We start from the raw sequence: 13,258 nt of genomic DNA, 5'->3' as shown, positions 1-13,258 counted from the left end.
CACCGCCTACCGGCAAAACTGACCAATAGGAGCGTAGGGACGGCAGACCTTTTCCGTTGAACCTCGCTTTGAGCTAACGCTCATCTAGCCTTTTTTTTTAATCGATGGCATGGTGCTAGTGGCTACGGCAGAGAGATCGTTGTCACGAGAAAATACAAATTCTTTAAGTTAATTTGTTTATTTAATGGAAAGTAGTTGACTGAGGCGAATTTCTGAAGTACATGAGAGCCATTACATCTTTAACAATTCAGCACCAAGCCTCACATTTTGAGGTTGCCGATTCTGCCCCAAGGTTAGCTAAGTTAGCTAGCGGGCTAACGATAGCCGATTAACGCTAAACTAGTTGAGCTAACGGTAACTCGCAAGCCAGTTAATAGTAACTAAGTCTTGAATTCGTAGGAGTGATTAGAAACCGACCAAAATAGAGGAATAGCATGGCCGAAGCCGATAAGCTGAACATCGACTCCATTATACAACGTCTACTGGAAGGTAAGGCAGTATTTCGCTCGATATTTATTCACCGAGGTAGCCATTTTAGCTAAAAGAGGCTAGACAACGATAGCCACCTATGCTGTGCTACCCAGAGTTCATCTCTTGCTTGTAGCTAACAAAACAGGCTATTGACCGCCAGTTATGTTCGGTCAGGAGCATCCGTGTCACAGCAAATTAACGTCTTGCAGCCATTGTTCATGTTTATATTTATGTTTTATTCTGCCAGAGAAAGTATCCACACATAATATACTGTTTGAGTCGTCGTTGACCTGAAGTTATCGCAAAAAAATGGAGCAATGTACATATATTTGCAAGTTATTGGTCCATAACGTACCTTGCTGAAGGAATGCTTGGACGAAATTTACTTTTCTTGGGAGTCAAATGCTTTTTGGATGCAAAGTCAAAAGATAATTACCTACCGAAACGGAACCTGAAATCATTTAAATGCATTACTGTATATCATCAGGTGGCATTGTTTTAGTTAGTACATCGAGGCCCTGAAGGTTTTTTTTTTTCCCTTCTATGTACACCCAAAGGAGTAAGGGCGGGCTCAGTTGTAATTCAGAAAATACCCTGTATCAAAGTAATAGCAGTTTGGGTCATTTTTAGGGCTAGCTCCAAGATATGTCTCAAAAGACTCCAGAGCCTGTTTTTCTGTTCCTTGGCTGAATTTAGCATTGTGGAGCACCAAAAATTACTGCCAAACAACTGAGCATCATCATTTTTAAATTCTGTAATTTCCATTGTAAACACATGCATCTGCAGTATTACATTCCTTTTCTCCTTCCAAAGCTCTTTTATATAATCATGATAGCTCAAATGTGCAAAGAGTCCATGACTGAAGACTAAACAGTGTGCACACTACACATTAACATGTGCCAACTGTCCATGGCAGTCTGCCTTAAATTTCTCAGAACATGTGAATTCTATTTTGGGTGTTTTTTTTCCCTTTAATCCATAACCTCGTTTCACTGTTCTTTCAGAAACACTGTCATAATTTCAGCTCATATTTTTGCACACTGTTTGAATGACTGATGAGTATGATTAATGCACTCTGCTTTGTTTCCAGTGTGCGATTTCTCACTCTTGTTGCATTTTTCCCCTCACAGTGAAGGGCTCCAGACCTGGCAAAAATGTTCAGCTGACAGAGAATGAAATCCGTGGTCTCTGCCTCAAATCCCGGGAGATCTTCCTCAGCCAGCCAATCCTGCTTGAACTTGAGGCGCCCCTCAAGATTTGTGGTGAGGCTTAGTCGTGTTCTTTAGAGTCAGGGGAATTCTCTAGTGCGGTCACATTGCATTTACAAACACTCTTTAGATGGCTGTTGTTGCTAAAAGTGCTGGACCATAATGAGAAAGCATATATTCATGTTATTAGGGGTGGCAGTCTCTAGGCCCTTCATGATTTGATTTAGATTCAGATGGTTATGCTGTGATTATAAAACAATTATGTATCTTGAAGCATCAAAACTTCTTTTTCTCAATTTGTGACTACTTTTAAAACAGGCTATTGCAATGATCCATAATTAAAAGAAACAGAGGAACTTACTTCCATTATCTTTTCTTAATACAGTAGTAAGAACAAATGATAGAGATCTATGCCTGTATTTCCTCCAACTCTTTGTGGAAACATGAAATATGGTTTGGCATGTTTGTTGTGTTCCCTGATATTTAAATTTAGTGTGATACTTGCATACAGTGTGCCTCTTGTCCAGGTCCCTCCTCCCTTCAACTTCAGAAAAGCTAAAATGCTTTCAAAATGCTTTCATTCTTTTCAAGTCAGGGTGCTGGTCGGGTCATATCCATCAGTGGTTGCTCACACTCAGCCATCTTTACCAAAACTCAAGAAGTAGTCTATCCTAGAGCGCAAAAATGATGCACACATCAGCTGCACTATGTTTCATCATTTATTTGGTTCAGTTGAAAGGAACATACAGTCTGGTCTTGTAAAGTTATGACAGGAGAGAATTGAGTTTTACATTTCTAACAACTGACTTTTTTTTGCATCGAAGCGTAACGTAATTGTGATGCATCACACCTACTAGTTATAAAGTGCATGGCTGTAACCTTGCCACATAATTACACAACTACAGTGATGAGCTGATAAAACTGGCTTGCCAGTGCAGTGCTGTTTTGCACTTCAAGTCTCCCTGGAGCTGCCCTCCTGTGTTACACTGCTGATGCCACTTAATGAGGAAGGGTAGTTTAAAGGAACAGTCTGTAAATTGCAGGAAATGGCCAAGTTTGCAGTGCGATGAGATTCACCACCATCCTTGCACTAAATGCAAGCTTGCATATGTAGTCTCATCACCACAGAAAACAAGTCAGGCAACACCAAAATAACCATATTCATTTTAAACTAATGCAAGGCCAATTGTGGTATAAAGTGCTGTTAATTTGCAGGGTGACGTACCTCTATCTCTCACCTTTTGTTGTGCATATATACACACACAGCATGATAATCCCACTTTTTACCAACACTGCCTGTTGCGTCTCTTTTACTTGTCCTCTCACCAGGTGATGTTCATGGGCAGTACTATGATCTGCTGAGGCTGTTTGAATATGGGGGCTTTCCACCAGAGAGCAACTACCTGTTCCTGGGGGACTATGTAGACAGAGGCAAGCAGTCCCTGGAGACCATCTGCCTGTTGCTGGCGTACAAGATCAAATACCCAGAAAACTTTTTTCTGCTGAGAGGAAACCACGAGTGCGCCTCCATTAACAGAATATATGGCTTCTATGATGAGTGTAAGTCATGTGGCGCACCTACAGACACAAACAGATGTTAATATTCCCTCTACTATCAACACTTACCAGCAGTTTGCTAAAGATGTAAGCCCTACCCTGCAGGCTTTTGCATAGTCAAGTTAATGCAGTTATTGGTCTTTAATCTTTTCAGATGTTTAAACTAAAAAAGAAGTAAAGAGTTGACATTAAAGTGAAACTGACTTATTTGTAGTAACAAAAGCCACAACGCAGATAAATCTCAGTACACCAGGCTTCAGTCTAAGGAGCAGCATAAGGCAGTATGAGCAGTGATTAATCACATGCCTTTCTCTGCTGCTCACAGAGCCAGGTTTATAGAAAATACTGTGTTTCTGATGTAATAGGTGCAGCTGTTAAGTTTTTATTGGTCTCAAGATAAGATTGTGACCAAGTAGTTGTGGTTTCCTCCCACAGGTAAGAGGCGATACAACATTAAGCTGTGGAAGACCTTCACTGACTGCTTCAACTGTTTGCCTGTTGCAGCCATTGTTGATGAGAAGATCTTCTGTTGCCATGGAGGTATGCTCATCAAACAGCACACACTAACTTGTCTCTGCACTGTGGTTACTGTCAACATTATGGTCAAAGGCCTATAGAGCTATGTGTGATCTTAATTTCTTGTTTTGAGTATATTTGCATATTCTTGGCTATAGAGCTCTTTTAATATCTTACATGTAATCACACCTACAGTTTGACTTCTGTCCAGTACAGTTACTGCCATGTAAGCACTAGCACAGTTCATATGTCTTACAAATTAGGCTACATTTACATTACAAGCAAATGTAGAGGGTGATGTGGACACAGAAATCTGATTTATTCCAGTCCGCTCTGGGCCACTGTCACGTGTGTTCCTAAATCTGGTGTATATCCAATCCATTGTTCTGAAGGGATGTTTATCCACAGACAGAAGCACATGGCTAATTATAATGCAGAATGATGTCATAGGACCTTCTGATTATGGCGAAAGCTGGACCCCCCCTTCTTAGCTTGATCTGTCAAGCTAACACGGCTCGACTAATTGATTTACAGATGGTCATTTTGTGAGTGAAGTATACTTTTGAGCCCTTTAACGTGAACATAGCCTTAATATACTGTAATGTGTCATTTTCTCTGCATGGTTCAGCTCAAATGAACACAGTTTTGGTACCTGCTCGTTTTCTCTATGTTGTTATCCACTGCAGATAGTACCCCCTCAGTGTAGGCCAGATTCTCAGCTAATCACCATAACGACAATGTGTGAAAATTGCGTTACATCATCTTTGATGTGACACACTCGCTGAGTCCATTCATCTGCAACTAAAGAGAGGAAGGTCTGATACTTTATCAATTGTGTGGTGTAGATTGTGGGCTGCCTTTTCTTTTTTAAAAAAAAAATCTGGGTTGAATGAATAAAATAATTTTGGTTGCTGTTGACAGTAGCTTGGCTGAAGAAATTTCGGGTTTGTTCAGGCTGTCCCACATCACCTTTTAGTGATGACTGTCTCTAATCAGTCTGTAGTCAGCAGTGCTTTACCTCCACTTTCACTTTTCACTCAGCTTGCTTGGAACATGGGCTGAGCTGGTACAAGAAAAAGCAACTGGTTCTATCCACATCTTAAAAACCAAAAAAGAGCGAGCCAAGTTCAGTAGAGTCATGTCGTACTATGGGGTGGAAATGCAGAATAAGTGAACTGATAATGGTCTTAAACAACTGCAAAATTCAAAGAAATGCTTCAGTCGATCGCTCACAAAATACCCAGCCCAAAAAGAAGCTGAATTTAAAGGAGCAAATCTCAAAGTGCAGACATCTTGACAAAAAGAACTAAACATGTAAAGGCAGACAGCGCTGATTAAACACATTTGATGACAGTAACAATGAAACGAGCACAAATGTAAATAACAGATGCGATTCATTTTGTTTTGCAGTACTTGTAATACAGAACATGGCATAATAAAATGGGCCTAAGGGGTCCGACAACGTGACACCAACAGCCAGACACGGCTGTCTCAAGTCTGTGAGACCCACCACGCAAAATATGTAAACAGGCACTGATAATCATGAGGGCAAACACCACCTCCCTCTTCAAACTTATTAAGTTACATAAGAGAGGACACACAGAACGGATATTGTATGTTTGTCAGAGTTTTTCATCTGTTGAACACACTGTGGTTAAAGCCCAAAGCCATCATTTTTTGATCATGTAAATGTTAAGAAGATATACACAACTGAAAGTTAGAGCTGGTTTTTTTTTTTTAGTTCCAGTGGGTTATTATTTGAAGGGCGTCCATGAAATACTGAAAAATGTCCCATCAGTTTTCCAGAAAAAGGTGACAACTTCAGATGTATTGTAATGTTTGGCCATCATCCCAAACTGAAAGATAATCAGTTAACAACTATATAAAACAACAAAACCGCAACAAATCTTCTCATGTGAGAAGCTGCAAATATGTTATGTTTGGTATTTTTTCTTAAAGGTGACTCATATGATTATCAAAATGGTCGCCAATTAATTTTCTGATCATCCACTGATTGTTTAAGCTCTAAAAATGCATGTACAGGCCTGATTTCCCTTTGTGATTCAACAAGCGCAACAGTAAAAGTAAATTAATAATATTTGTGTCAATATTTTATGCCTCGGGTGAATTTTAAACCCAGAACTAGTGGTAAAACCAAACCCAGACTTCAGAACACTGAAAAACATACTATATGTTTTTCTGCTGTCTAACATTTACCTGTTCTTCATTGAACTTCTCCAGGCCTGTCCCCAGACCTTCAGTCCATGGAGCAGGTGCGAAGGGTCATGCGTCCCACTGATGTGCCTGACCAGGGCCTCCTCTGCGACCTGCTGTGGGCCGACCCGGACAAAGATGTGCTGGGCTGGGGTGAGAACGACCGTGGTGTCTCCTTCACCTTCGGCGCTGACGTGGTCACAAAGTTCCTCCACAAACACGACATGGACCTCATTTGTCGGGCCCATCAGGTAAGTGCACAGGCTTGATCCTAAGGTTGTAGATGTAGGAATAAAAGGCAGGAGAGATAAAGAAAAAGTGAATAAATTAAAAGGTAAGACGCCCCACTTCTGTACATTGGGTTAAACCACCAAGAGTTGGGTGTGGAACTGAGGTGTGTTGTTATGGGATGGCATCTCGAGCAGTTTCACAGAGATGATGAGAAGAGTAGTTTAACTAAGGTGGATGGTTACCAGGTCTTTTTTATGGTCTTATTTTTCCTGCAGTATTTTGTGTTGTGAATCTTTGCTCCTCCTTTTCACAAACTACTTTTGTAGTTGACACGAGTACTTTTATCAAACGAGTGTGTCCAGCTGTTAGTGAATATTTGAAGAAAAGTGAGGTGGAACTGCTGAAATACTTGGATAGCCCCATGGCAACTTCAGCACAGTTGGATTTCAGCCCAGTTTTACTGATAACCAGGTAGGCAGTTCAAGTGACAGCGCTCTGTTTATGATGTATACATCCTCTGTTTATAAAATGCTGTCAATGAATTACAGTTAAGTTCTGTTTTTGTCCTCTGTTTATATTATTTAGGTGAAAAACAAATGTTTGAAGTTACCCTGACTCTGTGCCAACAACTTGTTAACCTGTTGTTAATCTGTTTTCAGGTGGTTGAGGACGGATATGAGTTCTTTGCAAAGAGGCAGCTAGTGACGCTGTTCTCAGCCCCAAACTACTGCGGTGAGTTCGACAATGCTGGAGCCATGATGAGCGTAGACGAGACCCTCATGTGCTCATTCCAGGTAAGCAAGAGATCAGTGAGGTCACTTAGACCCCTTTGCACCTTGAATTAAAATGTGTCTTATATCCAGATTTCATCTAGATACAATAACCTGATTACATTTACACCTGGTATTCATGGTTGCTAAAGGGCCCTTTAAAAAGTCTTGAAATGACTTAAACACACATTTACTAATGAAAGGCCTTAAAAAGTATATAAACTTAAGTAAAATATACTTTATCTGAACATCCCTAGTAGCTTTCTTTGTTATACATCTCAGAGCAAGTCAGGAAGAATAGCAAGGTTGATGAGGATGAAACAAGCCTACCTGACAGGGCTGTGCCATATCATCTCTTTCACGATAATATCAGTATAATTTTTAATATCATGAAAAATTCACATCGTGATACTTGCAATATTTTGACTTGTTGACATATTGATGTCATACTGTTACCCATGGCAGCAACAAGCACGGCTGAAAGCGAAATTATTACAGACTCCGCGGTGGTTCCAAGAAGAGCAGCAGTTTCAGTAGTGTGGAATAAACTGTGGTGTCCTGAATGTTTTACGAACAGCCCTGGACTTCTCAGACTCTTTTAACGAGTTACCACAAGTTACCCTCTTTGCAGAGGTAACTCATTCAGCGGCTCCTCCAGCAGCAGCACAGCGTCTCTCCCTTTCCTCTCTCGCCGTGCGCATATGAGAGACTCTGTCGTCAAGGGATTTTGTCATAAATCTTTGGTAATGTAAACCTACGTGACGCTCGCAGCTTAACAAAAAAATACATATATGTGAATGTTCTGGTATCCTAACAGCCTGTCACAGGTTACAGCGTGATGATGATTAGAGGAGGCAGAGCAATCATTAAGGATTTCACTAAAAGAAGGAAATCACCTGTTGATTTTTACATATATATATATATATATCTCAGGGGACCTTTTTTGTATTTGGGAGCTGTTTAAATGTGTCACTTGTTGTAGATTTTATTTTGTTGAACTATTAATATTCTATACAGAATCTGAATCTCACTCTGAGTCATTGTTGTTGTTCACAAACTAAAGAAATGAGAGATCGTTTTTGTTTAGTTTTTACTCAATGTTTGAAGGCAAATTGTAAAACTATATTACTTGTTTAAATTCTATTTTCTTAAATTGATGATACATTTTTTTTTACTAATTTGTCATATCGCCAAGAATATCATTACCACAGAAATACCCTGAAATATCGTGATATTATTTTAGGGCCATATTGCCCACCCCTACTACCTGATTGTAAAGACTGTGACTGACAGGAATATTTTAGGGATGAAGGAGACATTGCAGTATTGTTGGCATCTGATTAGAGAGACCACTGGTCACTCTGCAGCTTCACCCTCAGGTGCGGGAGAGCTGCTGCTGCTAGTTAAATGTGGAGTAAAAACGCAATTGTGTTTACAGTTCAACAAGGTCACAGTGCATCCCTGAGCACTTCTGGAGGTGGTTCACAAAATGTGGTCAATTTGTTTTGGGTGCATTTGTATCTGTAGTTTCATGTGGTCAGGCACTGTCAAATTGCAGTCTGGATCACCCAAAATGCACTTTAATGCAAGATGTAAAGGGGCTCTAATAACATGTCAAAATGTAAACATTTTTGTTGTTGATTTTTGCTCAGTTTAACCATTTTTTCCTTTTTACAGATTCTCAAACCTGCAGACAAGAAGCTCTTCTATGGGGGTGGAGGGGGCATGGGCACTGGCCGCCCAGTTACTCCCCCAAGGAAAGCTAAGAAATGACACCAGTAGTTTGCCCTCGACCTCCAACCCACCCCCTCCTGCCCTCTCTACCTCTCTTCTCCTTTCTTTCACCAAACAGCCAGAAATCAAACCTATACCCAGGGCTTTTTTCCTTTTTTATCTGTACTTCTTAAAACATTTAATGTTACGAATTGTCTGAGTGAGTGCGTGCGTGCGCAGACGACAAACACGCCTCGTCTGCCGGTGAGCATTAAAATCATGTGTGCACGTGTACATTTTGTGTGAGAGTATTAGAGATTTATACTTTCCCTCTCTCTTACCACTCCTCCCGTGGAAAGGTTGAAACCACAGTGTCTGTCTGTACAGTAATTTTGACTGAAAAAGCAGGGTTTGGGAGATGGTGGGAGATTGCTGACATGATGAATTTAGCAGCAAACCCCTGCCAGCAGGTGGCGTGTGTGTACTTGTGGAGGGGGGAAGTATTTTGTTTTCCCTGTCCTCTGTACTGTAAAATCTCAAAACACAGATGTGTGCATGTGTGTGTGAGCGTGCATGCTGTGTCTTGCCTATCTGAGCGTGGCGTCTCGGTATCCTTGAACAGGAAGGAACATGTCACCTTGTCTCAGACGAGCAAGCACATGCTTACCCACACAAACACACACACATATGACTCTTCAGATTCATATGAGCCAGAGCTGTAAAAACCCCATACAGTTTAGGTTTGTACAGATTTGATTACTTGAAAGAGATTTTTTGTGAATTCGTTTTGTAGTCTTTCATCAAGTTGACCAATAAAGCGAGAATCTGAGCTGCAGTGTCTGTCTGTCATTTTTACTGTAATCCTGTTTCTGCTATGTGATGTAAACAAGTGGATTTGACGTTAATCCCCTGCAAATGGCTGTTTGTACAAATGGTTACCAGTCCTCGCAGTAGTTTCACCAGTTTATAGGATTCAGTTGTTTAAACTCTGCTTGTTATTATGAAATAATGAAATGCATCTGGTGCCTTTTCGCAATGATACTTTATTTCAGGGCCCTTTTATTTAATCACAAATTTAAAACAGTTTGCTGGAATAAAAGGAAAACCTAAAGTAAATTGTTCTAAGACACAGGATGAAATGAACTTAATCTATTATTAAGATGGGCTTCGAAGGCGCATCAGATTGTTTTAGACCTGCTATTTATGATAATTTTCATTATTGATTAATCTGTCCATTATTTTCTCAATTAATTGGTCAATCATTAGGTCTGCAACATATTAAAAAATAGTGAAAAATGGCCGCCACGCTCTCCTAAACAGAATAGAAAAGAAAGCCTCCATTGTCATTGCACAGGAACAAAAGGATGCTACATATACAACGAAATAGCGGGGGCTACTTATACATCAAATTACTAATTACCAAATCTTAACATTGAGTTAACTATCATGTAAGACAATGAGCAAGGCAAACCCTCACATTTGAAAGCTGGAACCAGCAAATGTGTTTGGCATCTTTGCTTGAATTGTGACTTTTGCAATAACATGATCATCAAAATATTTTTTCTGTTGCTCAACTAATAATCAACTGATTAAAGATTTTTTTTAAATTCAGTTATACAAGTACCATCATGTGAAATGCTTTCTTCAGAAGACTCTGTTACAGAGAAACTTAAATATAAAAAGATGTATCAAATATAAACGCTTCACAGGCTTATGTACACAATATTATAATGTGTGTAGTAATATGGTGTAAATATTTCATTTTTAAATATGGTATCGAAAATACCAGTAGTATCGCAACAGCTCTAGTTCTAGCACTCACACACAACCTCACGGACACTTGTCACTAGTGTGTGTATGTGTAATTCTATCTGTGTATGTCTTTCTACAAGGTTTGATCATGTTACATGAATCTGTTTAAAGGTTATGGGCCTTTTTGTTAAAGGCAACTCTTACTAGGCAAATTTGTATATTTAAGTTTCAGCTCGAGATTATCTCATGGTTTTTCTTTTGTCTTTGTTCATATTCTTGTTTTTACTTATTTCATACTTGTTTAATGTTAACCTCATTGGTTCTCCACACAGTATGTCCTAACTTGAACTTGGTTACATTATGTTTTATAAATGGTATAAAATTGATTTTAATATACTGTGTCCCTGACTAAAAAGATTTTGGTCAAATAGTAAGTTAAAAAGATCTTTAGAGGCAACAACCTGACTCAAGGGTGTTTAGTTTCACCTGAATTGTCTGAATATGTTTAATTGTTCACCACAGGGAGGCGCTGCTGAGTTCCTTTGACTCCTCAAGTCAGAAGAGCCACATAACGATGGGACAAAAGCACTGTAGAGCTTTAGTTAATAAAATGCTTTTTCCTTTACATTTTCCCAAGGGATAGTTAACATTTCAAAAGTACTAAATTTATGACAACAAAATAAAAATGGTGGCTGCAGTAGTTACAACATGTTGTACGTTGTCGAAACTCCATTAATAATTTTGTATCAGTTTAATTTTTCTTTTTGAAATAAGTGTAATATTGCCCTTCTGCCACAGTGGCTGTTGAAAACGGTGTCCCTCTTGTCGTCCCTCATTCTATATTTATCAAAAAAGGATCCTGTTTCTTTCTTAGGCATTTCTCTGGCTCTTTTTGCATTCATTCGTCTTCCTGTCATCAACACTCTTCTTCAAGACGCTCTGTCTATCATTTAGCCTTCCTTTTACAGGACCAATGAGGTGAGAGGTGAAGGGTAGAGTGAAAGGGGGTTGGGTTTAGATTTAAAAAAGCAGAAACCTTTTAAATTGAAATTGATTTTCTGTAATTCCATGTCCTGTAGTTTGGTATGAATGTTTCAGAATCTAACAAGTCCAATAAGGTGAAAGGTGAAGGGCTTACAGTATGTTTTAGCCAAAAAAAATACACGTGTTAGAGATTAAGAACCCAGTTACCCATTCATTTCATTATGTTTCGCTGCAGAAACAACTGTTACCTCTTCCGAACCTCTTGCTCAGAATATTATGGCCAAGACTAAAAGATCTTCACGAGGCATGAATATTCAGGCCACAACTGTGCTTGTGACAGAAATCATATTCTTGCTGCAAACCTGTTATCTGTTGGCCATTGGGTGCCCCAGCATTTCTCATTCTACTGCAGGAGTACAATCCTGTGTACATTTATAGCAAGACGACAGACTTGAAGACTTAAAGTCCCTCTCAGTCGTCACAATTTGTCACTTGCTACTGGGTCTCAGATTCGTACTGCGGCACTTCTATGGGATTATGTTTCCAAATTTTGTGCTGGTCAGTGAGTCTCGAGGACACAACTGTGACCTTGTTTCTGCTGTCTGTAGGTTAGAAAAGGGTGGAAATCAAGCTTTGGTAATCATATGTTACGGGGTGCAATCCATTTTTGTGGCTGCAACATGTCCATCAGTCATAGCAATGAACCCCTGAATAGTGTCTTGGTTAGATAAGAGTACTCAAAATAGACGAGACATTGAAGATGTAGTAAATTTCAAAGAGTTCATCTTTCAGATGATACTAAATACTGTACATACTAGTTTGTACAGCTATGCTGGCCTAAATACTAAGATGTGTAAGTTATGACTGCTATAATGAAACAGGAGGATATTGTTCAAACCTTTCAAATCTGTGCAGCCTTCTGTTTCTGAAACGTACTTTGATGGTCTATCATATTAACATAAAGCTGTTTTCACTTGTGAAATATAATCCTTTTAATAGATGGAACTCAGTAAATCTGTTGCATGGCTGACAGTGTGATGTACAGTGCGTGTGCGTTGAGGGCTTGATGTCTTCATCAGAGGTGAAGAAGGAGCCCTCAAACAAAAGTATTTTTACTTCCAAAAACCAACGACTCAAGTACAAGAAAAATAATTTATTAAAATAATTACTCGAGTGAGAGCACTAAATAGAGTCTAACCGATACTGGATTTTTGGGGTGGATACCAATTCTGAGATATCGATATTGGAATAGACAAGGATGTATGATAGTGTGTAAGACAGCTTTCGTTAGGCTGTGAGAAGAAACAAGCATTTTCAGTGACAGAACGGAGGATATCAGAAAATGGAGACCTTATAGGTGCCACAAGCACCCTGGATCTCTTTGAGATGTATGAAAATAAGTCAAGGGTCCTTTGCAGCGACCACAACACCCTCCAGCTGGAAAATATGGTGATAGAACTGCACATGAAAAAGCTCACAGTGGAGAGGAATAAGAAGACAGACCTGGGGCAAAAAAATTGACCAACACAAGAAAACTCTTCAGAGAGTTAAGTCAAAGAAAGTCGGCAAGGTGACGGGTGTGAAAGTGGTCTCCTCCCCAGCAATGGAGACACCTGGTCAACATGTGGAGGTCAGGCATTCAGCTGAATACCCACTGCTTGGCAATGAGCTCGAAATGGAGGAAAAGAAGTGAGAAGTTCTCTCTGAAGAAATGACAGAGCTCCACCACCAGCTCCAAAAAAGAGGGCCTTGAGGCAGAGGCCAAAGCAACTGAGGCTGTTGACGTTGTAGACAAACTTGTGCAGAAACTGGAGAATATACACAACATCTTGGATGAGCATT

The 13,258-nt window shown here is 39.7% G+C and overlaps 1 protein-coding gene across 1 annotated transcript; it reads left to right on the top strand.

Annotated features, from left to right (window-relative positions):
• The first annotated feature begins 62 nt into the window (after window positions 1-62).
• ppp1cab (protein phosphatase 1, catalytic subunit, alpha isozyme b) lies at window positions 63-9,515 on the top strand. The gene is made up of 7 exons (XM_049563032.1): window positions 63-489; window positions 1,602-1,733; window positions 3,009-3,239; window positions 3,672-3,776; window positions 5,994-6,217; window positions 6,857-6,991; window positions 8,645-9,515. Exons 1-7 carry the CDS (start codon window positions 435-437, stop codon window positions 8,738-8,740), a joined length of 978 nt encoding a protein of 325 aa, XP_049418989.1. The 5' UTR covers window positions 63-434; the 3' UTR covers window positions 8,741-9,515.
• Window positions 9,516-13,258: the final 3,743 nt, after the last annotated feature.

This window comes from Epinephelus fuscoguttatus, linkage group LG20 (genome assembly GCF_011397635.1).
Source record: "Epinephelus fuscoguttatus linkage group LG20, E.fuscoguttatus.final_Chr_v1".
Lineage (NCBI taxonomy): Eukaryota > Metazoa > Chordata > Actinopteri > Perciformes > Serranidae > Epinephelus > Epinephelus fuscoguttatus.
The sequence above is the reverse complement of the archived record's forward strand: the minus strand, read 5'-3'. Positions and strand labels throughout refer to the sequence as shown.